Source organism: Liolophura sinensis, chromosome 1, assembly GCF_032854445.1.
Source record: "Liolophura sinensis isolate JHLJ2023 chromosome 1, CUHK_Ljap_v2, whole genome shotgun sequence".
NCBI classification, from domain to species: Eukaryota; Metazoa; Mollusca; class Polyplacophora; order Chitonida; family Chitonidae; genus Liolophura; species Liolophura sinensis.
Window position 1 is genome coordinate 50,747,916 of NC_088295.1, and position 27,095 is coordinate 50,775,010.

Consider the following 27,095-nt stretch of genomic DNA (forward strand, 5'->3'; position numbering starts at 1 on the left):
GGCTATAGACGGGGGAACAGCCTTTGGCACTGCATGGCTAATCAAAGCCCACCTGTTTAAACGGACTGATGTAAAATTGAAGAAAATAATAATTATTGGGACATCACTGTTAGCGTTGTATGGCTAATCTAAGCCCACTTACCATCATGCTTGCTAGGTCTAGAAAAAAAAGGACTTTTCTTTCTCAGTTGGTATAGCCGAACACTCACTGAAGTGTAAACACATGCCATTTTTCGTACTATGAATGATTCAATTTTCGATACTTGAGATTTACGGGTGAACTGCTTTCGCAGTAGCACAGCGAGTGCTACATAACCATATGCCTCCAAGTTATCAGCTTATGTTTTTTACCTATATGTTGCCTCACACCTTTCTGTGGTCATATTCTCTGGATTTGGTGCTTTTTCTATGTAAATTTGAATAAAACAATAATTATTGGACATCATAGATGGCGCTGTAGGGCTGTTCTAAGCCCACTCATATGCGTGTCAAAGTTCACTTTGCCTACTTCTAGTTCGTCAGCAGTGAGACCAACAGCAAGGTGTGGGTATGGCATCCGCGGAGAAGGCTTTGCTGCATGGTGTGGCCGGGGCGCCAAACGAAGAAGCAGGATACACCAGGATACACCAGAAAATGGGCATAGAAAGTACGGCGGTCCACCTCCCGACTGGGAAAGCCCGGCTCCTTTAAAGGGTTGCGAAATTTTCGTTGGAAAGATTCCAAGAGACTGTTACAAAGACGAACCTGTTCCAGTATTTGAGAAGATAGGGAAGATTTACGAAAGGAGATTCATGGGCTTCTCTGGATCCAATAGAGGATATGGCTTCGTTATGTACACTAAAAAAGCAGACGCGAAACAAGCGGTAAAGGAGCTTAACAACTTCGAAATTCGTAAAGGCCGGCTCTTGGGTGTTCGGAAATCCATCGACAACTGTCGATTGTTCGTTGGAGGTATTCCAAAGAACAAACAGAGATGGAATTTTGCTGGAGATGAAAAAGGTAACAGATGGTGTAACGGGTGTCTTTGTACCTTCATCAGCCGTTGACAAAGCAAAGAACCGTGGATTTGCGTTCGTGGAATATGAATCGCATCTGGCAGCCGCCATGGTGAGAAGGAAGCTCATTCCCGGCAGAATTCAGTTATGGGGCCATCGGATTGTAGTTGATTGGGCTGAACCAGAACAAAATGTTGATGAAGACGTTATGTCTACTGTAAGTCATGTAATGTCCACTATAGAAGCCTTTTTGGTTGTCTTTTCATTGCAAATTAAAACACATTTAATTGCCAATGTAGACAGCACCAGATGTCGGAAATATCGGTTGGTTAGTTGTAAAATTCACGAGTAGGTATCACAGTCCAAACAAATTTGACCTTTATGTAAGCCGTTATTTGAAAAGTTATGATTGAACTAAAGTTTTTGTATCAAAGGGGTGTTTTGTGTGGATTTATATGTGTAAAATGTCGCGTAACTTGTTGAAATTTCTTATCGTCTGCTCTTTCATTTTCTGTCACGAGAGGGTGGTGTGCGCGCGCGCGCGCAGCATTTGTTGCAACAAGTCATTGCTTTTGTATGGGAGGCAGCGGTAATAATTAATATAGTCACTTATGGCTTAAAAGCACATGTCCAAACAAATTTGACCTTTATGTAAGCCGTTATTTGAAAAGTTATAATTGAACTAAAGTTTTTGTATCAAAGGGGTGTTTTGCGTGGATATATATGTGTGAAATGTCACGTAACTTCTTGAAATTTCTTATCGTCTGCTCTTTCATTTTCCGTCACGAGAGGGTGGTGTGTGTGCGCGCGCGCGCAGCATTTGTTGCAACAAGTCATTTCTGTTGTGCGGGAGGCAGCGGTAATAATTAATATAGTCACTTATTGCTTAAAAGCACTGATGCTGAGCCTTATGTTGACAACTACAGAAGACAAAATTAGAGAGCTGTGCAGTCAAGTTGTGGGAAGAGACAATGCTGTGGAAAGAGTAAAGAAGATAAGAGATTATGCATTCATTCATTTTAGAGACAGAGATGATGCTATTATGGCCATGACTAAACTTAATGGTGAGAAAAATTATTTATTTTGGAGTTGTGTTGATTGGTTTTGGATAAATACAAAATGCATTAATGGAAGTATATTTCTTCTATCGGTAGGTGAATGTAGTTTTTGTGTGCATTTATAGAGTGGGATATATTTCCATTCTGATAGTTCTGTTTCTGATAATTAAAAGTTAATTTTTATTTGTCAGTCACATGTGGCACATTATTATTTTTCTAACCAGTTTTTCACTTGATTGATGTTTACAGAAAATTACATGATAGAATGTCCACCAACATCTAAGGGAGAGTATTTGGAAAACATGCTAACTCAAGTAATTAAGATGAAACAGTGAATAACTGACACATTGCTTGCCTATAGGATGATTGATACTCCAACTACGTACAGGAAATGGCGCACAATTATGGGACAGACTTACATATATTTACAGATTCACGCTTCGAAACATAAGCTGTGTGCAGTCTCTAGAATGTTTGTTTGGATATATTTCTGTATAATTTGGATTTTATGTTAGCTTATTATTAACTTAATATCGTCCCTCATTCAACATGGATGGGAAGGTCTGCCAGCAACCTGTGAATGGTTGTGGGTTTCCACCAGGCTCTGCCTGGTTTCCTCATGCTATAATGCTGGCCGCCGTCGTATAAGTGAAATATTCACTTATACAGCGTAAAAACACCAATCAATAAATCATTCAGCATGAAAAGAAGCTGTTGAACATTAAATGTTTAAAGGTTTAAAGGTTTAAAGAGGGAAGTTGTTTCAATAGTTACATGTCATAGGCTGAATATTGAACCCAAGCTCCCAGGACCATTTTGCCAGGAATTTTTGAGAATATAAGAAGTTTTCTTAGGGAGAAACTGTAGGTAGACAGTATCTGGAACACTTTTTAACTGATATGTAGCATTTGTATTAGGTCCTGATTCTTTCAAGAAATAAAATTAAAGGAAGATCAAGATGAAAAGGCTTTATATAATAAGTCATATATATTTCTCTCTAGGAATGAATGTTGAAGGCACTTACGTTGAGGTTGTATTGGCAAAGCCTGTGAACAAAACAGATTACGTGAGATATTCCAAAATTGGGACAAGGGGATCTTTGGTGACAAGGGGAACTGGTGAGTTCTCAGCCTTAAAGCCTAGCACACATGGACAATTTTGTTGTCGACAATCGGATTTTCAGATGCGGGTGTAAAATGATCCAGAATATCGTTTACCTGCACACGGGCAACATTTGTTGGTCATTTTTGAAGATTCTAGCGGCGAAAGACAGTGAGATACGTTTAAGGTCATGTGATCCCAAATGTTGCTTCAATTTTGTAAGTACTCATATGACATTTCCATAGACGCTGATTGGTTGATGTAGATGACAATAATCTCACAAGATCTAGATTGTCCTCACACAAGCAAAATCTTTTGCCCGGCTCACTTGTTTCTGCATTTTTTTGTTGGCCAAAATTGAACCATTGGAGTATTTGGATCAAATGTTCCAGACTCAGGAATTCTTGTTGCGGTTACCGGCACACAATTAAATTTTGAGGATTTTTTGTTGTCTGGATCAAGAAATCTTGTTTTCAACAACAGATGTTGTCCGTGTGCTGGTTTTTATGTTGTTTATATTTCCAGATTTTAAGAATTGAACTTAATATTCTTATAAAATTTGGTACATGTTACACGCGTTGGTGTATGTATGATGTCTGAGCAATTGTCAGCAGTGATGGAGGCATTGATTGGGAAGCAGCTGTGAAGGTGCTTTTGTGGTTGAACCGACTGCACCTTATTATAGTCTCCTACTGGTACCACAGGAGATAGGTATTTGTCTTGTCTGTCAGTCTGTACCAATCAGTTCTGGACTTTTTTTTCCAAACAGTTCACCATATTCAATTTAAACCTGGTGCATGACTTCAACATAAAGACTTACAGATCTAGAAAGCTCAAGTTTTGGCTTGTTCCATCAATTTTCAAAAAAAATTATATGGCCTTTCTTATGCTGCTTTTGAACTTTTAAAAACGACTTTGACAACTTCTGGACCTGTTTTAAAATGATTCGTCTTTTTGAATTGAAACTTGGTACATGGCTTCAAAATGACTAGTTACAGATGAAGTTCATCACTGGGGCCACTTTGTTTATTTGCAACAAAGTTATGCCCTTTTATATCCAACTTTTTTGAATAAATTTCCAGACTTGTTTCCAGACCTCTTTCTCATTATATCACATTTCCTGACGACACACCATTCACTATAACTTGGTCACAGTTGTATGCCCGAAAATATTTCACAATGTTGTGGTTTCACACCTGTATATACCTTCAAAAGATTCAATAAAGAAAGACTTTAGATTTAATACATTCTTTGCACTCAGAAGCCGTAATACATTCTTTGCACTCAGAAGCTTGATTGTCGTGTAATTATTCAAATGAAAAACCTTGATACTATTCTGATTTGAGTTAGAGTTAACCTGCATTAAACAGTGTCTTTTCCTAGTTTGAAATTTTTTTTTGTTTTAACAAAAACTATTTTTGCCCTGTTTTATGACTTGGGAGAGTAATCGGTACAGTTACATTGTATTGAATTGAAACTTATTACACGGTTACATCATGTCATGTGACAAATCAAGTTAGAGTTTCAAACCCATTTTATCCAGTTTCAAGAAGATCACAGAATTGTATTGAATTGAAATATGGTTTCATCAAGATGAGTTGTAGTCAGATGTTTGGTTTTTGAGCCTTTGTTTTCACCAAAATTAAGGTCATCTTTGTTTTGCTGTGAACTTTGGCATTGCCATTAATAGTCTGATGCTTCAAAGGGTGAGGATTGTTTTATACATTTTATACTATGTTTGATGTACATTTCTGTTTGGCACTGATGGCTTATGATGTTGAAATTTTCCAGTGTGTAGAAATATTGAAGGCCTCATATTTGTACTTTAATGGCTTAGCCTTTCAGGCAGTTGATTAAAAATGATTAGAACTACATGCTAAAAATCTTTAATAATAACTTTTTTAAATCTGTGTATAATACTATATTCAAGAATTGTCACATTATTCCACCACAATCAGGTTTATGGATGGAGGAAATTGGAGTAAGACCTGGATTTGTACATGAATTCACTGGTCAAGTTCCTACAGTGGAAGCAAGTCAGCTGTTCAACTGTCTGAGCCAATCTGCTTTTATGCATGCTTTGGTTGTATGACAAGTGTACTTGATACTGTGACAAATTTTTCAGGGCTATGGCTATGATTTTGATCCTAGTTACTCTCCACCATCATATTACAACCCGATGTCTCCACCACCTGCAAGGTAAGAACTATTTTGGCCTGAAATTCACAACTCTGTTCACCCAATATAAGAATACAGATGAGAATCCAGCACAGCAGATGATCTTGCAGTCAGAATAGAGTTGTATTCTTCGAATTTTTATAAAAAATCGGTTAGCTTAGAACAATATTTGCAGAATTAGGAGCATAGGTTGTCATATTCCACTGTGTGTGTCCAGTTTGTCTGTTTAATATCAGGGTTCTCAGAACTGTCAGATGCTCTGTCATTTGTGTGCTTCAGACCAGGGACAGGATATTTGTTTTTGGTTTTAAATCATTTAAGTTAGGATAATCTAATATGAAATCTTAGATAACCTAAGATTAAATTTTACCTTATGATTTGTCTGTAATAACTGTAAATGTAAATAAGCATATATAAGTGGGTTTTACAAAGTACAGTATTGTAGCTCTCCTGCTGATATGCTAATGGATACAGAGTACAGAGTGAGAACTAGGAAAATGACATGGGCAAGTCTACTTTGGCAACTGAAATCCAAAATGAGGTAATGACGGATTTCAGTTGGAAGGTGTTTCACATGGAGCAGAAATATCTGCAAGACTGTGCAAGGCATAGCTTTATTGAAAACAGGCGATTTTATTGAATGGTAGGGGCTTGCTTTTTGCCAAGAATTAATGTGAAGTTAGTACCACCTGTAACCTATATTCTTTAATTGTCACTGTAGCTTTCCATTCATCAGCATATATGTAGGAAAGGTACACTACCATATTTGGTGGTTTTGCCATTGTGGTTGATAGAGTCATTTGACATGAAAGAAGTTGCATTTATGTGCTATCCATGCAATGTCCTCAAAAAATGTTTTATGAACTTCTTACATGTAAGTATACAAAGAAATGTTAAGTTTCATCAACTGAACCTTAATAGCTCAATATATTTGATTTTATGTGAACATCCCAGGAGGAAAAGCAGGAAGAAGAAACTTAGAAGGCTCAGTCACATAATTTTTACTATGAAATAGCTTGAATATTTGTACTTTTGTACTGTTAGCAGGGGGTTGGCAGAGTGAGGTCACATGGGCATCAAAAGCCCTGTGCGAGGCCGAGGGCTCCAGAGGTATAGGTGTGGGGCAAAGAGGAGGGATGATGAGTGGGTGGGGCTTTAAGAAGCATCCAGCAGAGGTGTGTATCGTTGTCAGTGCAGAAGGTTTCTGGTCCCATATCCCATTAAAAAGTTATGCATTGCAACTTTTTCTGAAGCATGCTTAAAGGATTACAAAGTCTTAAAATCTATAATCTGCCTACGCCGTACTAAAAGACATGAACCGATTGTGCAATTAACCAGAAGGTGAGTTAGTCCAGTTTCGTTGAAGATGGGTGTTTGTTTAAACTTTGAAGTAACAAGTAACATACTTAGAAACTAATTCTTATCTAATATTTCGTATACATGTAATGAGATTTGAATTAAATTTTGTTAATTCAGATGTGTTAATAGCTAAAAAAAATTGGCTGTTTTGTTATCATTGAAAATTGTCATAATGCAAGGCTCTGTGTTTAACCTTTGACCCTAATTTTGTTTTGTGGAAGAATTTTTGTTTTACTAATTACCTTTAATTTATAGCCTGATTGCCCCAGTGAGGCTTCAGTAAATCAAGAGTGTCAGAAGTGTATGCATGTAACCGCATTCACTATAGGTGCTCGATGACCTTTGCCAGAAGAATGGATGGGGAAGTCCTGTATACCAGCTTCATTCTGCTGTGATGGAAGTGGTGCCCAACAGCTCTTTTTGTACAAGGTACTACCATAGGTTTCAACAAAATGTTGACAAGAAACTTGTTTGAAGAGATAAGAATCAAGTTCTTTTGCTGGAATGTAACTTTTTTATTTATTTATACAATTAATCACATCCATGTGTACCAGAAAGAATAAGAAGTAAGTTATCTTATAAAAACAATTGATCTGAAGTAAATCGAAAAAAAGAATTTTGTGGTTGTGATTTATACATGTATAAGTGTCATGTAGAAGTTGATGTTAGGCATTTACATTTTTAATCTATTTTAAAGTACAGTTGTCTTTCAGATCACCATACCAGCTCTCAGTGCTCAGTTTCCAAATCATAACCCATTTGCCCCACATAAACTGTGTTCTACTGTTGAGGGGGCAAAGGTTTTTGCAGCAGAGTACACTTTGGTGCAGTTAGGTGTGCCTGTTGAAGGTAAAGTTAGTGTCCAGAGAAAAAAGGAAAGACAAACAAATGCTTCACTGCCCAAGCTCTACCCTTTTTCACTTATGATACATGATTGAATAAGTGGCCATTGTAGGCTTTGATTTCTTCTTACTTTCCTGAGCCAGCTTTGCTTCTTGAAAGTTAATTTAAGAAAGTAAGAGCTGTCTCATTTTACATGTTTATAACAGTATATGAAAAGTATAAAAACTTCTTTACTGGATAATATGTAATAAGACATGCTGCAAAAACTTAATTGCTGAAAATTACTATTAATAGCTGAGTGAAAGGAGAATGTGTAAATATGACAGCTCTAAAAGTATGCTTCGTCCTCACCCTCCCTGCCTTGTAATGTGCATAGTGCTTCCTCAGGCTCACTTCAAAATGCCAACCCAGTTCAAACCCAGAGGGCTGTTTTTCAGAGTACTTATAGGCCTAGTCAGAATTAAGCTATCCTCAGTCTATAAATTGAGTGTTATAAATTAACATGGCAATTAGACCACATGTGTATTGTTATGACTGCTTTGAAAAACTCCCTGTTGCCTATTATATAACCAAGCTTTAAGTATAACTTTGACTTGCATGTTTAGAAATCAGTATACAAAGAAGAATAAAGGAAAGAAGGTCTTTCTTTAACTTGGTATTTTACATGCACTGCAGTAAGGGGATTTTCTGTTTATATGTTTTTCAACATTTATTTGACATATTTCAAAATTTGTTGTTTCCATTTATGGACTTCAACTGGGTGGTGTATATATTTGTGGGTCTGTTTGTCCTTAGATGGTGAAGTGCGTGTAAGTACTATGGTTGCCCCATCCAGTCCATATCAGGTGGGACGTCCCATTGCTCCTGCCTGTTCCCTGACAAATGGTGCGCACTGTGATCATTTGACTCATACCTCTGCCGTGCCTGTAATGTCAAGCGCTTGTTACGGAGATTCTCCGGGGAAAATGCCTTCCAGTAAGACATCAGCTTATTGCTTCCCTTCAACTGTTTTCTGATCTTTGCACTGGAGATTTTTCTCTATATTTATTTTTTGTTTTAACTGTACATATGAATTATTGCCGACTAAAATGCATGTATAATATGAAGTCAATCCTTTTATTGTGGGAGTTCTTTGTTTGACCGTTATGTAAGCACTTGTGACATGCATCAGGTATTCTGTGTCTTAGCAACTCATTTGAAGAATGAATGGTTAACTACTCACATACATACATGCATGCGGTTACCCAAGTATATTTTGACTGAATATTAGCCAGGAAAGTAACTGTTTGCATAACTAGAATTGTCAGAGTATATTGTTTTGTGCTGCAGCCCCAGAGTACAGTAGCCCGCCATATCCTTACACCCAGCCCAGCTATGCCAGCCACTCCAGCCCAGCTGTGGAACTCCATTGATGACCTAAGGTACATGTAAACTAAACACCTGCCTCAACACGACTCGCATGAGAAAGGTTTGTATTATAATGTGCTATAATAAAGACCAAATATTTTGACATATGGAGTTAGGAAAATAAGCGTTTAAATCATCTTTTACAATTTGACTTCAGACAAAATCAGATTTGTGGAACCGGTGCCTCGCGCGTTCTGGATAACGATATATGTTACTTAAACCCTGACCTTAGAAATAAGCGATGTTAGTCAAATTTTAATGTAAAATATTTGTGATACCAATCAAAGTTTCCATCATAATGAATATAAAAATGAAGCTGTTGTTCATGTCTAGCCAATAAGGACTGATTGAAAAATCCTCAAATAATTTAATAATTTAATTTCTACCACAGGAAAACGAGAAAGATTTATGTGAAGTTGAACAGTAAAATAAATACTTTTACTGCGTTTACCACCGGTGTGACGTCACAGGTCAAAGTAAGTGGTTAGGTAACGGGTTATTTAAGTGGTTAGGAAACGGGTTATGTAAGCAGAATAGCGGCCGGCGATGACCTAGCGAGCATGATGGCAAGTGGGCTTAGATTAGCCATACAACGCTAACAGTGATGTCCCAATAATTATTTTGTTCATTTTTACATAAATCCGTTTAAACAGGTGGGCTTCGATTAGCCATACAGTGCCAAAGGCTGTTCCCCATCTATAGCCGTGTCAACAAGCGGCCCAGAGTTATTCCCCCTGAAATTCTCTGAACGAAATACGGCATGTCTTTATACTGCATGATCGTATGATAAATATGTCAGTTTCAGTCGACGGCCCGTATGTCTAGCGTTATGTTGTACTAAAAAACATCACATGAGTTCTGCAAAAAACACCAAGGCTATCTGGGTGGCTGAAAATGACACAAATCCAATCTACTATCGCTGACATCGATTTGACAACAGGCATTGTCCTGTGTAATATTCCAAAATAGAAAAAACAAATTTTTTTTCGCGTTGTTCTAGCTTCTGGATTGTCTTATAGAACAGCTTATCATGTCACACAATTATCTACTGGTATCGATAGTCATACTTTTTCATGTATGTGCAGAAGCGAATAGCTGTGGGTGTTGACCTAGCGAGCATGATGGCAACTGGGCTTAGAAGAGCCATACAGCGCCATCTATGATGTCCAATAATTATTCTTTTATTCAAATTTACATAGAAAAGGCACCAAATCTAGAGAATATGACCACAGAAACGTGTTAGGCAACATATAGGCAAAAAATAAGCTGATAACTTGGAGGCATACGGTTGTGTAGCACTCGCTGTGCCACTGCGAAAACAATTCACCCGTGAATCTTAAGTATTGAAAAATGGACCATTCATAGTAGGAAGAAACAACAAACCGAATTGCCGAACTGTAGGCCCGACAAGCTCGCATGCATGTCCCAGAGTTCGGTGAAATACCCGAGAGTTATCGTCCCTTACCACTGTCAAACTCTAATTTGTTTACATTTTTTAAACATGATTACCTGTTTCATTGTCCTCAATGGTGATGTCCCCAAGTAAAATGAACAAAAACAGACCAAGTTTAACACAGCCTATGAAATCTACAAACCCATTTTTCGCAGTTTCGGACATTAAAAGTGTTGCAACACGAACCGACCACATTCTGTTTATACTTGTGGGCTTAGATGAGCCACACGGCGCCGTCTGTGATGTCCAATAATTATTATTTTATTCCATTAGAATAGTATCCAGTGTACATGCATATTTGGGTGTTGTGTACGGCTTATTCGAGGTAGGCAGACACGAGCAAACCAGGTCACGGTGATCAATCCATCAATCAATCCATACCAGGCAGGCAGGCCAGCCCAAAAAAAAAAAAAAAAAATCCCACCGACAGGCTCTACGGTCCATAGCGACGACCCTCTGCCTGCAGCAGTGAGCCTTCCTGGGCAAACATTGTTGCGAAGACACGCTGAGCGATCCTACCCACCAGCCAGCAGTCAGGCAGGCCAACAATGTTGTCGGCTGTGGTTTGTTTTGACACGTGGTTTTGTTTTGACTGGCTGTGACCTGCCTGTCTGCCTGCTTGCCTGCCTGGCTCTCTCTATCACGTACGGTGCATTCCATAACCCCTAGCTCAACTCATTCAACCTCACCCGTGCTATAGGTGAGACATCACCAACACAAATAACACAAAGACCGGGGATGATTCCCTAGTAATGTAAGACCTGTTTGTCTGCGGTTGAATCACCTGCGAGACTATCTTACCTTGTCGGGTGGACACGTGACTGGCTTTTGGGGGAACAAGTGTTAAATATATGCTGGACAAAGAAACACAAATGCTCTGGTGGGTTTTCACAAGTGCCACAGCGTGAGAATTTATTACGTGAGGCAGAGGTAATCAGTATAAGAGTAGGAGTATCTGTAAATAGGTTTCTTCCCTTCCTTCCTTCCTTCTGAGTTTGGACAGTGTTCCCGCTGAGGGACTCACAAGGAGAAGCAGCCTGGAGGGTAACGTCTGGCAGTCAAGACGGTACAGCACCTGGGTGAAATGTATGAATGAAGACTGGCTGTGATCTTGGCGAAACACGTCTTGACTGCTCGGCTGTCTTGGAGGGAATGGGAGAGCTTTCAAGTATTAATGAGTAAATAATTTAGAACTTAGCTTTTAAAGACTTAACAGAAGTGCCATATGATCATAACAGGTAAGTTAAACAAGTTACGGTGTTGGACATGATTATTAACCCAATTATATAATAGACACGTTTGATGTGTGTCCACATGTATACACAGCGACCTATACACATACATGTAGGTCAAGGTAGGTTGAAGTTGAGAGGTCAGCCTGACAGTCAGACCATAATGCATGTAACGTCTAAGCATGGCATCTAGAAACCAAGTGACATCATGCTAACAATGATCGCAACATAGTCAATACTAGAGAGGCCAAGGGTCACAGGGTTACCGGTATCCTGTTTAAGAGAGGCATCTAAACATAATGTCAAGTACGTTGCCAGGCTAATAAGGGGCCAGGCTCGCATTAGAAATTTAGATGACTCAGTGTATCCACATGATGGGTACAAATGCATTTTATGATGCCAGGTCATATCTCATATATAACAAGACATGCTGGTCTATGCCAGCTGACCTTCACCTCCAACCAAAACATAACATTCGTAAATTACTCTTTTGATCATTAAACATACAGGTTACAAATCAATAGTGTAGGTTAATGTATGCAGTAATAATCGGAGTGGTACATTTTTATGGGCTGTATACATATTGTACAACCCACAACGGTTACCGCATGAGGAACAATGATACGGGTCACGCAGGGTATTTTGATAATACCTATAAACTAAATACAATATTACCACACGATAGCCTATATGCATATTAACTGTATATACAAAGTTAATATCTATATATATGTATCTATCAACAATAATAACAAATGCTTACTGACTGGCCATAGAGAACATGTACACTGGACTCAAAATGTCAAAGTCCAAAAGCATGATAACTTCCAGTATATGTGCATCTGCAGTGATATGTAATTTCTGAGGACTGTGTTGTGTTAGGACTATCACAGGCATAACTAAATACAAAAACTCAGAACAGTTACAAGTGGTTGCTTTTGTACTGAGTTTTCATTTGGCCTGTGTACTGCTGGTGCAGCCATCTTGTTTAGCCACTTGATAGAGGCTGGGCTGATAGGATGAGATTAACCAGCAGGGGTCATCAGGGGCAATAGATGCCAAGGAGAAATTAATCCCTTCCAGATGTGCTGCCACCTTGCTTACATACACTGGGGTAATACACATGTCTGTAGCTACTGGAGGCTGGCATGGTCAGCTCAAACAAAGGAATTAAGCTTGACCATGTGTTAACCAGTGTAAAAGGAACTATTTGTTCTGGAAGTTAGGAGATCAAGTTAAGTTTAGGCAAAAGCTAGTAGTTGATACATATAGTCCTTAAATTCCAGATTAATTTAAGTAAACAGTGGTCACTTTTTAAAACTAGTGAACTTAAGTGGGTTAATAGTTCCAATGTGGAGGTTTATCCCAAACTAACACAGCTAACCAAATATTTTCACTGTAAACAGGTTGATGGGAGAAGCAGTTATCCCACCTGTTTCTTAGTGTAAATTCCTGAAAGCTATTCAGCCAATCCTTTTAGAATGTGTGTATCTCTTTGCAGAGATCACACTAACTTGTGAATAACTACTCGAAGTAATAACTTAAATTACTCAAAAAGATGTGCATAATATATCCTATATGGCACAGTCAGATAAGTGCATATGTAACAACAATTATATATATCAGTTTATGGAATTGTTCTGAGACCACAAGGGTTAAATTCTTACCTGGGTGAAATGTATGAATGAAGACTGGCTGTGATCTTGGCAAAACACGTCTTGACTGCTCGGCTGTCTTGGAGGGAATGGGGCTAAAACAAAGGGCCGCATGGCAAGGCTAGGGTGTGGAGGTCATGTGACCTCCAACCCCCTCTCAGGCCATGGGCACTCCCCCACAAGCATAAGGCTTGGTTACTGATGTGACTAGTTTACTGGTGAACACCCAGAGCAGGTCTGGCCTGGAGATTTGGGCAGATCTGACCTTGGGGTTTACACTAAAAAAAAAAAACAGTATTATTATTATTTACAGCAATGTACAGGCATTTAACACGGAGCGTTGATAGAGTAGTGACTGTGTGGTTGGCAGGGAGTCGCACTTCGTATATTAACCCGGGGCGAACAATTTCTACATAATACTGCCGAATGGGTCGGGGATCCTTGACATGCCGGCAGACGTCTTCAGTGTACGCTCGCAGCACCTGCAGTCGTCCCCCATTCACCACACCATCCGCAAACATACTGAGAAGTACACCCTTGTAGCTTTGTAGGTCGTTGACGACAGCTACCCAGTCTTTCCACTTAGGTGTTGTACACAGCTTAGTCAGGTTAGAAAGACTTAAGGCAGACACCGTCGTCATTCTAGTGCCGTCACCGACCGAACCATATCAACATCAATCAAAAAAAAAAAACACAACTCACTCCACTCACCTGAAGTAAAGGTAAGACATCACCAACACAAAAGACCGGGGTGAAATTTCAACCTTAAAACTTTTATTTGAACTCGAACAAAGAACGATGAAATGTGTGTGTTTTCACGGTAAGACATGCCACGTAATGACGGTTGAATCACCAATATGAATGTCCTGGCACTGGTCAATGTTTATAACTCGCACCACCCTAGTCACCTTCCTGTAAAACACATAGGTAGAACGAGAATGAATGAAGGGGGAAAAAAAACAAACAAAAGTCAGGGGTGCGAGGGGTAAGGGTGTGTTCACTATCACCGTCGGGGATGTTGGGGGCGGTAGTAGCAGCAGCAGCAGTCCCTTCCCCCTCCATCTCCATCCCCTGCTCTTGGGTGTCGTTATCTTCAGCCTCCACCACCATCACCAACAAGGCGTCGATGTCGGGGATGGCCTGTACCTGCTTTTGAACGTGATACCCTCACTCGTCGGGTAGAGGGGACCGTTCGGACGGTAGGCTCGCCATTTCTTCACATGAACATACAGGACACCGTCCGAGGTTGTCCGAGTGGAGAGAAAGTAACCGTTGGATAACAGTTCCCGCGCTGGTAAGCCCACCTCGGGTAGATTAGCAGTCAGGGTCTTGAGCCGAGTCCACCCTCCCCGTCAAGCCTGACACGCTTGGGTGGAGCGTTCGGGTCTATGGGTGATTGGCAAATCTCAATCGTCTCGTCTATACACACCCTCGGCAGGTTGTTGCAGCTCGACAATGGTGGGTAGCAGGGCAGGGACAGAAGCAGAGCGTTTCATCCTGATGGCAGCATGCAGGGGATTAGCAGTCGTAGAGCGTTTCATCTCGGCAGTCTCTCTTCTCTCGGCAGGCAGTAGGATAGAAGCAGGTAGGTAAGCAGGCGGGTCAGTAGGCAGCTAAGTCTAAGGATGGCTGTCGTCTTCTCCCGGCTGGGCGCCGTCACTTCCTGTGACGTCACACTCCACTCACTCCCTAATACCGCACCAACTCAACATTTCCTACTACTGGAAAGTCTGTAACTTACTTGGCGAAGAACACTGGTTTACTCCAGGACCTCCGGTTTTCATCACCCATGAGCCCAACCGCCGTTTCATTAGTAATGAATTATTCAGATTAATGTGGCAATCATGTTAAATAAATCAACCAATAGATAAATACCTAAATATAAATACAATGGAATGTATCCTAACATCTCCTGCATTGCACTTCTTATGCGCCTCTATCACAAGATAAACCAGGCAATCAGGTTATTTTAAAGGTGGAGAAAACATGAAAATGAAATAAGGTTTAGATGAAAGATTGCCAAAAGTTATTCCTAAATGTGGTCTTCAATATTTTTTCCTCCAGGAGAAAAAGACAGTTGAAAGTAATTTTTGTATGGTGGGTATTTCGGACCACCTTTTGGTATTTATAGTCTTTGTTTAATGAGTGAGTGCTTGGGGTTTAACGTCGTGCTCAACAATTTTTCAGTCATATGACGACGAAGTCTTTGTTTAATAATGTCATAAATGAGGATGAAACACAGATTTAATAAATATTGTTGCACTAGAATTTGTTCTTTACAGTTAACACGTGTTAAACCTCAATTTGGATCATATTTATATTTTTAATATGTTCATAAATATTATTATAATTAAGGTTAAATGCATATGTTTCCATATAAACAAATTTACATTCAAAAAAATTTATTAGACAAGCATCACATCCTTTTTTACAACATTATCATCCAACAACGATCAATACCAAAAGTTGGTCCCAAATACCACCATAGAAAAAATTTTCAAATATGCGTTTCTCCCGAAAAAAAAGAAGCCAAAAAATATTAAAGTTCATATTTGCAATTAAGTTTTGACGCCCTTTCATCTGATTTTGGCATCATTTTTCTCCTTTAACTTTGCTCCTAGGACATTAAGGGCTATAAACTTTTTTATTTTCCTCTTAAAAATCAGTATGACCAGTTTCTTAAGCTGTTTTTAAAGCCCCTATGCCCCTCACTTCAAATGTGATGGAGCGTCCGCTCCGTGAGCGGTAGATCCAGGGTCAATCCTGGGTAGAGTCACACCTAAGACTTTAAAAGAAGGAGTTATAACTTCCTCGCTTGGCGTTCAGTATGAAGTTGATAGTGCAACAACTGGTTGACGAGTATCAGTATAATGGTTCGGGCAGGGTGGCTTACTTGCCTTCGGTTAGTCGTCTCAGTGAAGCAGCACTAGATAAAAGAGCGATGGAAATCCGTTTTTTTTTTTTTTTTTTTGGTTAGATGGCTTTGCTGTCCATAATCTTTGAGTTCACTTGATATCTTCCACTCACCATTCTTTTTCTCTGTTGAAGGAGTCCAGCAAAATACAATCCAAGTTTTAATGTTTTGGTAGCGGCAACTGACGATATGTTATAGGATTAGTATCCAGACTAGACATGGTCTAACTTGGGATTTATTTATTTATTTGCTTGGTGTTTTACGCCGTACTCAAGAATATTTCACTTGTACGACGGCGGCCAGCATTATGGTGAGAGGGAACCGGGCAGAGCCCGGGGGAAACCCACAACCATCCGCAGGTTGCTGCAAGACCTTCCCACGTACAACTTGGAATTTAGCCTAGCGGTACGACTAGTGAGTAGAGCGTAACTCGTGCCGTAACCGAATCCAGTCTACTCGTACCCAACTCCAGTCAAGTCGTACCCAACATTTAACTGACCAAATTTATTTATTTATTTGATTTGAGTTTCACGCCGTATTCAAGAATATTTCACTTATACGACAGAGTTCAGCACTTTTGTTGGAGGAAACCACAAGCATCCGTAGGTTTCTGACAGACCTTGACATGTAAGACGGGAAAGTAAGCCATCATGATAACTGACCAAAGTATTAGGCCTACCCGAGATCATAGACATATGCTATGTATACTTATATACCTCCCAGTTTCTTTCTTCACATTCTAATACTTCCACTTTATACTGTAATATGCGTTTTTGGAAATAGAAGAAAGCTAGGAAAACTCATAAAGTAAGTCACATAGTGTTACCACTGATACAACTGTTATCAAGGATTAATTAGGCAGACATCATGTGAACAAGCATTCGGAGGATCCAGGTCTTAAGTCAGATGGATACTGTTCTTTTTATGAAAGTGTATTTAGTAAAAAATTATATAAAAATATTATGATAAAAATAAGCAATAATGTGAACGTCTACAACAAAACCAATAAGTTCCGGTGTGTCGTGAAATCAATGCCACGAGAGTAAGTGTGCAGGTGTTTTATTTTCGTATTTTTCTCAATAAATAGAAGTTTCGAATTTTGATGCATCAGGCCGGTGATTCCGAATCTCCTTTGATTGTTTTAAATCGTCAAAAAACTAATTTTAGGGTTTTGAAGTACTTAATTTCATTGGCGTGTAAATTGAAAACTATGAGATCTAGAAATGTATAATTTACACCAAATTGTAACCCACGGTATGCACTTTTGGTGGAATCTGAACGTATTAAAGCTGCGATTTTTCTCGCTTGATGTGTGCAAATAACATCACCCTTTTTCAGAAAGAATTTAAACTCGTTCGTTTAACCTAGAATTAGAGGGCAACTAGACAATTACATACCCCTGAACTGCCCAGTTAAATGTCCATGATTTCCCTAAATGGATTGTGTATCTAAATACACCATCATTGCTTAGTTGCTGAAAGCCTGTTAAAAAAACATGCATGGTCATCTCGCAAACTTCTCGATACTTTAAGGATAAGCTGAAATGCATTCGTTCAGACTGCTTGGAAGTCGTGAAACTGCTTGCTGTTCTATGACGTAAGCTAAAAAAAAAGGCGCGCTTAATAAGGATGGCGTAAAGGCAAAAGATTAACCCGATGCACTGACGCCCTGGGTGCTGTATGTACTGGCACCAACTCCATTGTTGAGGGGGTAACATTCCGTTTTAGCAATCTGGGCAATTTTTGAAAAGGTGATAGTCAAAAGTCAGGGAACTTTTTCGAAGTATGAGAATTCTAAATGTCATCTGTGAGAACTTTTCTCACTTAGAAGCCCATATCAATAACCAGAACACAATGCGTGTAAAATATGTAATATTTAATAACACCAATGTGTAAAATCATGCTAAACACATAACTGAGACGGAGACGTCTTCAATTTTCTCCAAACCTTCAACATCGAAACAAAATAGCTGCTTAAGAAAATTCATATATGAAACCACATAAAACATGTGTGATAAAGGATATTCTTTGAACAACTCCCAATGTGCGGTAATGACCTAAAGCTGTGGAATTCTAAAAAGCTAAAAGAAAAAAAAAAGAAAATACCAAACAGAGAAATATAAAAAGCTGTTTCTTCGCCAGAAACCTCAGTATTTAAATAAGTGCCAACAGTTTTGTTGATATATGACATATACCTATGTGCTTTCTGGCTAAACAAATCTCAATGTTTCAGTGAAACATCTGGGAAAGCTACATTTATGAAGCATAAAAAACAAGGGAATCAGCTACATTAACAACGAACATTAGTAATACACTGTCATAACTTACAAGTACATCTAGGTATAAATCAGCCGCCCTAATCAGCTGTGACTTGTCACAAAATATCTTGACATGCAGCCAGGCAGGTGTAATCCAGGTATGTTGGTTCGTGTGAAGCCTTAAGTTAGCAGATTTGTCATTGTTATTTGGCTAGGTGTGATGGTTTCTTCCAGGCTCTGCACAGTTTTTTCCATCCCTACACCTGATCACTTTCATAGTGAAATTTCAAAAAACAAATAAATACATGAAATACATGTATAGAGCGAAATCATAACAGATAGGGTAAATCATATGTCACCAAAACATTCAATAAAAGATATAATACTTCATTTGAAATACTGAACACCCCATTAAATAAGTAAGTACATGTGATATAAATATATGTGCAATAAACACACCTGATCGGTTAAATCTCCAAAACATTAAATATAAGATGGAATCCAATAAAAAGACCAAAAAAAACTAACAAACAAAAAGAGATCTTGTATACAACTGCAGATCTGTAGGAGATGTGACATGGTGAGTAGTGTAGTAATGTTGCACAATGACTCAGGAACCTCTCACCAGTGCTGTTGCTCACCCCGAGTTCAAGCCAAGCTCCGGCTGTATCCAAAACTTGAGCTCAATACATCAAAAGTTTCTTGAGATACATTTAACATTTTACCTTATTAATGAATACATTGCAACTTGAATGAATAATTTATACATTTCAAATTATGTAATTAGCATAATAATGATATCCATATATTTCCAACTCTTAAAGTTAGAAAATGTTATCTCGAAAGTAAGGTAATATCAGTGAATATGTAGTATGTAATATGTAGTAAAAACACCTATCACTTACTTCAAGTTGCCACTGTACTGTGTACAGGTGAAGTAAAAAAAAAAAAAACCAAAGTATGAAATGAATTTCAATTTTAAATTTAACCACATATCATGGCATAAAGATATCACAATGTTTAATAAACCATTCACTTTGCAGAACACTTTCAAAAAATATAATTACAATGTAATAAAATATCATCTCGCTTTGTCAACAAGACTTGGTCCACATTGCAATACAATCCAAACACTATATACATGTATTCTACAGTAATATATAAGTAACGCATGAAAATACTTGCAAAAAATATTTTCAAATTTTGGTCCGATCATTTGCAGTACGTATACATGTAAGTTTATCACATGCGACATAAAATTCATTAATTTATATGTCCATGTATTAAGTTTTCATTCAAGTTTCCTGGGCAGTTGCTAGGTACATGTACAAATAGCTGTGCATTATTTCTGTGTAACAATTGCTCATGAGCTGTACTGATCCATGTTGGTGACATGACATACTGTACATTTTCTGATCTAACCATTTGACGTAACCATGCTTTCAAGTCGTCGGACACTGCATTTTTCTGCATACAGGTAACCTTGGTGGAAATGTGTTCCTTTTTCACTATTTAGTGAAAATTTGGAGAAACTGCAGATATACACTGTTGATCAAATGTTAGCAAAGACTAGGGGTAAGATCAAATGTTAGCAAAGGCTAGGGTTTGATCAAATGTTAGCAAAGGCTAGGGGTTTGATCAAATGTTAGCAAAGGCTAGGAGTTCGATCAAATGACTCAGAGATGCTGTCCCCCAAAGCGCTGTCATGTTGCGCTGAATCAAGTCTCTTTCTACGGTTAGCTTCATTAAAGCTAGGCAATTCTACATCTCCATTGTCAATGCTGTGTTCCTCTTCCGTTTGATGCTTACCATCTTCTGTTACTGACAGCTCTTCATTTTCAACACTGAAACTGCTTTGCTTCTGGAACCGTGCTCGTTTTTGTGGCATACTGGAAGCATCAGCTTCAGTCAGGAGGTTCCCAAGAGGAGGTTTCTCCTGCTGAGTTGTACTCAATGTTGTTTGGGGCTCCCCCAATGGACCCTCTGTCCTCTCATCAAAACTGACTTGTTTCACCAACACACTTCGTCTTGTTACAGACGGAGGTGGAGCCACTTCTACATCCTCAAATCCGCTGTCCTGTTTCTTTGGACGAGTTGCTGTTTTGGAAGGATCTTCTTCTTCTTCATCAGAACTTACCAGATAGTAATCCTCTGATAGTCTTTCCTGAGGACTTGTTTCATCACCCCAATCCAGTTTACCCTCATGAAAATCCTGCCAATAAAGTTCAATTCTCCATTAACTGACTATAAAACATAGATAAAGCATTAAACAGGTCACATCATTTATGACAGTCTTCTTAAAAACTGGTACAAGTACTGGTGCCAGAACACCAATTAAAATGAGATATAACTGTTATTCCAATAGCTTCCTGTATGTAGGAAGGTCTGTCAGCAATCTGCAGATGGTTGTGGGTTTCCCCCAGGCTCTGCCCGGTTTCCTCTCACTATAATGCTGGCTGTCGTCGGATAAGTGGTATATTCTTGAGTGCAGCGTAAAACACCAATCAAATAAATAAATAAATCCAATGACTTCCTCCTTCAAGAAAACATGATCCAAAATAATATTGAAAAGAATCTGGGTAGGAAATCGGTCCCACCACAACAATAATGGACACCAGAAGAAGCCACAGCCAATTACAGCTGTGATAGGCAGCTGTTGTAAGGGCATTCTTCATCTATGTTTTGCTCCTCATTTTTCTGTTGAATGTCTAGTGCGTGACTTAAAGATTGAAACAAATATTGAGGAGTGTCTTAGTTTTAGTGATGTATAGCCTACTCCAGTCACACTGAAATATCTTTGTCTTAAACACAGCAGAATCCGGAAAATCACTGTACGTACCAGAAATGCAACTTTTGTTAAACACAATCCAATAAATAAATTTAACAAATGAAGATTTCAGCCTTTTAAGTGAGCTACAGATCACACATAGAATAACAAGGTAATGATAGATGTTTAAACGTGCTCTCTGGTCATTCGAAAAAGACATAAGTACTGATGAAAACTCGAACCATCAACCGACTGAGGCGCGTACATGACTTATACTATGGTTCAAAGGTTTTCAATACTATAACGTCTATACAATGTATCATCTGCAAACCAGAATTAGTCTATACTTTGTCTCATTATTTCCTCAGCAGTTGGAAAGACAGGACACTGAAAAGTCCTCGGTCTATCTGGTAGCATGGATCAGACAAAAACATGTGCCACTAAAACACTGCTCAATATGTACAACTTTTTGGGCACTGTACTTATTTAATTTAATGTTTTTATGAAACATATTAACATTATAGAATATGTTTCAACTAGATACTACGCATTTTTGGAGCACATCTGTGTAACCATATGGTACTTGACACAGCCAGATGTATGCTTGGCAGCTGAGCTGATGACACAGAGATGATCGCTTGAAATATTGACATTCAGACAAATAAAATTAATTAAATTTAAATATCTTTACTGCATAGCAAGGTTCTGGTTTATGTTATGATTTTCCATACCAGTGTTGCATTTTCATAAAATTGTCTGCTGAGAAAAAATGCTACCGATCAATACTCAGATTTGTCAGTGAACATTTACTTTCCAGACCAGATAAAATGACTTGGTGACAATTATACACTAATAAAAAGTTTGTGTAGTCTTTGATGCCACATGCAGCTATCTATGTGGCTGGAGTCAAATCATTCTTATGGTTCTCTACATGGTTTTTTTGTTTTTGGCACGTCTATCAGTGGACTCCACTGAAGACAATACGGCTAACGGACTCATGCCTACTTGTGACGAGATAATGCCATGGTGACAGAAATTACCACGGGTAAATGGGCTTTGGGTTAAATTCCAAAGTTGACAAGTTACAAAAAGGCATTCATTTTTTAAAAAACTCAACACCTTTAACTTATACTCACTTTGAAAACCACACTTCTTTTTTTTAATTTCACTGGAGTAGGAAGAAACTATAACCTTTAAAATTATAACACAAAGAAATGGATGACCATCAAATACATGCATGCATGCAGTGAAGTGGAATTCAATCCATCTAGGCACTGATAGTCAAAATAAACTACAAATTTACAGACAGCTTGCAGGTCACACAGCCACCAGACAGCATTTGGCGCCAAGTATGTAGTTGAGCAAAATATATTAGACTAATCCATTATAAAGGAGAAGTAGACTACAAATTTCTGATGAATACTGAATGTAGGCCAACATGATATGTGAACTAAATTGTGCTTTTGTTGTCTCTGCAATCATTATAGGTTTCACATTAGTGCCTTCAACTGTGCATTACTTTATTTGGGTATATGTTAAGAGATTGAAACTCAACTGCTGAAATTATCTTCACAGCAATTTTGTCAATGGTTTTGCCCAAAAATGTTTAACTGACAGGATATGCCCAAATGATTGTGAGACAATTAATTCGTTGGGAAATCTATAGCAAATTAGCTGTACATCCTTGAACACATTTTAACTCTTTTTTTTTTTTTTTGAGAATTTTTTTTCTGGGGAGCAGGATATAGCTCAGTGATGGAGTGTGCGACTTCCACCAGGTGGCAGAGTTGTTTACTAGAAACGCTCTTTGCCTGTAGCATGAAAATTACATTAGTTATGGTACCATATCAAACTATGCAACAACGTAAGGAGAATACTACCTTATTTGAATGAGGCTTTTAATGTAGCGATCAAGATATTGCCTAATCTGGGTATGTGATGGGGTTCAGGCTTACACGCATGTAGATGGAGGGTTACATGCTGTATTGCAGATGCAAGCTGATTGATCTTACCTTGATGTACAGGTATAAAATGGCTTAGTTCTGTTAGAAGACCACAAGAGCTTACCTTGCTGAATCCTTGAAGCGTATCGCCATGAAAACACTGTATACATGTGTGTGTGAAGTAATCATGAGTATGTAATAAAAGATCAATCAAACTAACAAAAAATGAAACAAATCTCCCTGGAATATAAGACATAATTAAGTATATACTGTACCTGGTAAAACCGTTGAGTTTTCTCCCAATCTTTGTCCTCCAGAATCTCCAGAACTTTGAGATGGATTTGTCGTATCCTACGGTTTATCAGACGACAAAGCTTTCCATCGACAATTGCAAGGATCAGCAATCGGTAGTATCGAGCTGATTTCTCAAATGCTTGCCTGGCATCATCTGGTAATTTTGAAATGTGTAGTGTAATTTATTATGTGTGACAAATAAAAACTACAAGCTAGTATTTAACTTTAATATTTTCACCAATCAAAACTGTCCCTCATTTCTTACACAGTGAAAGGTCATAATACATCAACGACATGGGAAAATTAACGCATAAAAATTTTTCTCTCCATATTCTTTCAGTCTGTCCCAGCCCTCTTTGTGTTCAGCTTTTTAGCTTTAAACAAGGTAATTATTAAATAAAGTAAAGCAACCTTGAGACGAGACAAAACTCACCTGTCAGTGAGGAATCTTCTGATCTCTGAAGACGCCTCCCTTTTGCATACTGTATAAAACCCAGCATATGCAGTGTGTTCACCAACAGCTCACGTGGCACGCGTGGCTTCTTCTTGAGAATGCGCCAGGCATGCTTGCCATGATTGGAGGCCTTTCTGTAATTTTCAAGGGCTTCTGTGTAACCCGCCAGTTGTCTCTCAACATCAGCGATATTTAGCAGCCACAAAACTGTTGTCTTATTATCTGGAGTACCTAGCTTCTTTGTTATGTCCAGTGCCTTCTGCATGTACTGCAGAGCATCCTCCAAGCTGCCTTCTGCTCTACCTTTCTCATTTCTTCTTCTGAATTCAGCAGCCATTTTCAATTTTGCATTGCCCATGTTGTAAAAGTAAAAGGGGACATCCATATGCCCGTCTTTGATCATATGGTTCTTCTTTAAATATTTACACAAGCAACTGTATGCCTGTTCAAATTCAAAAAATGATTTTTCATAATCTTGCATCCTGTAGTGGATAGACCCTTTAGCATTATGTACTTTTGCCATTTCCACTTCAATTGTTTCTTTAAGGGATTTCAGACGACTTTTTGATTCAACATGTTCAAGTTGTTTCAACGAGTCGCTGAAACACCCCAAGGCAAAGTCATGCCTTTTCTCTCGTTCATCTTGATTATGACATTGTTCTGTCTGATCCATGGTAATCAAACCCTTGGCATAAAAATATCGACCAAGCGCAAAGTTTTTCAAAGGAAAATCTTTGTTTGGCAGTTGATAAATCTGACTGAATTTCTCATCAAGCTTCATCAAAATGTTAACTGCTTCATTATCCTTTAATTCTCTCAGCAAGATAACTCTCCGAACCTTAACATTAAATTCCTCCACAGCATCTGCCTCAGTGTCTTTGTTTTCCAAAGAGAGATCCAGATCTCTGAGGAATATATTTTCTTCCTCTCTGTCAGAAGAGAATCTTAAAACTTTGCACAATGTTTCTAATGCAGCACTTTTCTTTTCATTATTCTTTGGGAATTGATAACCATTCTCCTGAAGAACTTGGAAAAACTGATCAAAATAAGGTTTGAAGTCAATTATGTAAGCATAATCATTGCCTCTGTAATAATAATTTGACTCCAGTTTTAATGATCTAATTTTACCAGAAAAAAACTCGAAAAAGTGAAGTCTGGCTTTATCTTTGAGGTCAGTGTAGTTTCTATCCGGGTACTTTGCACAAACTTTTGCCAAACAATCTAGTACAAGTGGGTGGAATGAATATGTGATGTTTTTTTCAGCTTCACCACAAGGTATCTCATGTTTCTGAAGCAGGTTTTCTTTCGCTAACTTCGAAAGTCCAAAGCAAGGTTGTTCTTCCATGATAACAGATTTGGCCATCTCCTCATTGAACACAGTTTCAAAAAAGGACAACTCCATCAAACGTTTCTGTTGACCTTTTGACAATGAGTCAAAGACTGCCTCCAGACAAGGCCTGAAGTCTTCATCAGAATACGACTGCATGTTTTTCATCACAGTTTTAATAACCAGGGGGCAGCACTGACATTTCTGGACAAGAAAGTTGCTTTGTAAATCATTCAGCCTCACCTGCAATGTATAGACATGGTAAATATCTTTATTTATAGATATGGCAAGAACAAATCACTGACTGCATTAAGAGCATACTGTGTATAAACGTAATGCTATGATTGGTTAGTTTAAGTTATAATCCTCCTTTTGGAATGAGAGCTGGCAAACTGTAACATTATATATTTATACACTATCTCCTTGTACTAAAAATTGTATATTTTCACATGTACAAAAAATATTCAAGCATTGTACGATTTATTTATTTGATTGGAGTTTTGCGCCGTACTCAAGAATATTTCACCTATATGACGGCAGGCATCATTATGGTGGAAGGAAACCAGGCAGAGAACAGTGGAAACCCATGACCATCTGCAGGTTGCTGATAGACCTTCCCATGTACAGCCTGAAAGGAAGCCAGCATGAGCTGGACTTGAACTCACAGCGACGGCATTGGTGGGAGTTTCATGGGTCATTGCACCGTTCTGGCATGGTAAACCCCTTGGCCATGGAGGCCCCATCATTCTATGAGCTTGAAGGATGGCCACACACATACCGTGTTTACTACAATGTAATATTTTTAGCTACAGACAGAAAGATTCCTGGATAGAAAAGAAACTGTTCAAAAGCAAGACTGAAATGTGAATAAGTTGATAAGAACACACTTACATGTTGTGTTTCCTTCATGCTGTTCTTAAGTAGCTGTTTGGCCTCATCTCTTGGCAAAGCTTTTAGTTCTATTTGAAGCAAAGTTTCTGGATGTGGATTAGCTGGGAGGCTAAGTTCTCTTCTGTTGGTCATTACAAACTTAACCTTGGAAAAACACACAACCAAAGAATGCTTTGCATGCATGAATGTTTGCAATAATCACATGTAGGATTGTATGCAACTTTTTAAAAAAATTAAGACTTCACTTCTGTGACTAAGTGTTAATTTATCCAGGAATCTTGAGTCCAAATCAAGTGTCTAATGTTCAAGCCTATAATGCTTAGAAAATCATGCAGGAAAAAGGAAAAGGCTAAGCATTAGCCAGGGTGGAGATTGGGGTCGAGGGAGGTATACTTTGCTTGAGCAGGCATTTTGATTGTTATCTTCAGTATGTTGTTGTGTCATGAGACTATTTCCCAGATAAGCCTGTCCTGTTTACAGACCATTCCAAGCAAACAAACTTATCAATTATTTTAGGTTTAGTACTCATTGACATGCTAAGTGAGTTACTGCTACAGGACCCAGGTCCTTGACACATAAGGTGTTACTGTTGAGTTGGAGGTTTTGAAAGACATACTTCTTCCTTCATCAATCACCCTCCTTAAGTCCATGAATGTTTTAAGCAATGTTAAAACTGCTGAGTCAGCAACCTGCGGATGGTTGTGGGTTTCCCCCCAGGGTGTTAGGTGTGACCCAATCCAGAAGTGACCCTGGACCTACCGCCCCCGATGGCTCAGTTGGTAAAACGTCTGCATCGGGTGCAGTAGACCCAGGGTCGTACAAGTGAAATATTCTTGAATACGGCATACAACACCAATGAAATAGATAAATAAATAAAACTGGTGAGAGCATCAACAGATCATCACACCACGGCGAATGTCAGGCTTTTGAGCAGTGAGGTTGCAAGCTCAAATCCAGCTTTGGCACA

General features: G+C 38.6%; 3 protein-coding genes across 4 annotated transcripts in view; 2 read left to right on the plus strand and 1 right to left on the minus strand.

The window, feature by feature from the left end:
• Positions 1–27,095, minus strand: part of LOC135461342 (uncharacterized) — a 71,798-nt gene that overhangs the window by 39,110 nt on the left and 5,593 nt on the right. The window contains exons 6-9 of the mRNA XM_064738384.1: positions 26,129–26,272; positions 23,890–25,480; positions 23,438–23,610; positions 20,590–20,664 (exon numbers count right to left, since the gene is read on the minus strand). Of these exons, the coding sequence (XP_064594454.1) occupies positions 20,590–20,664; positions 23,438–23,610; positions 23,890–25,480; positions 26,129–26,272 (1,983 nt within the window). The remainder of the gene's footprint in view (positions 1–20,589; positions 20,665–23,437; positions 23,611–23,889; positions 25,481–26,128; positions 26,273–27,095) is intronic.
• Positions 550–2,247, plus strand: LOC135466281 (RNA-binding protein 47-like). Its single transcript, XM_064743695.1, is given in 4 exon segments — positions 550–627; positions 630–967; positions 969–1,212; positions 1,922–2,247. Coding segments are annotated over 4 exon segments (723 nt in total). The 3' UTR covers positions 1,985–2,247.
• Positions 2,039–16,232, plus strand: LOC135466288 (uncharacterized). 2 transcript variants are annotated; one of them, XM_064743707.1, is made up of 5 exons: positions 2,039–2,059; positions 5,280–5,353; positions 6,377–6,507; positions 7,020–8,509; positions 8,864–16,232. In XM_064743707.1, exons 2-4 carry the CDS (start codon positions 5,284–5,286, stop codon positions 7,164–7,166), a joined length of 348 nt encoding a protein of 115 aa, XP_064599777.1. In that variant the 5' UTR covers positions 2,039–2,059; positions 5,280–5,283; the 3' UTR covers positions 7,167–8,509; positions 8,864–16,232. The 2 variants fall into 2 exon arrangements, with proteins under 2 accessions (XP_064599777.1, XP_064599784.1); XM_064743714.1 differs by lacking the exon at positions 2,039–2,059 and adding an exon at positions 2,398–3,171 and having other exon boundaries at positions 6,380–6,507.

Bases quoted from the DNA above. Each gene is read 5' to 3' on its own strand.
- LOC135466288 (XM_064743707.1), top strand. From the start codon at position 5,284: ATGGCTATGATTTTGATCCTAGTTACTCTCCACCATCATATTACAACC. The intron at 5,354-6,376 runs GTAAGAACTATT...TTGTACTGTTAG, and splicing joins ATGTCTCCACCACCTGCAAG to CAGGGGGTTGGCAGAGTGAG. The intron at 6,508-7,019 runs GTGTGTATCGTT...CATTCACTATAG, and splicing joins TTAAGAAGCATCCAGCAGAG to GTGCTCGATGACCTTTGCCA.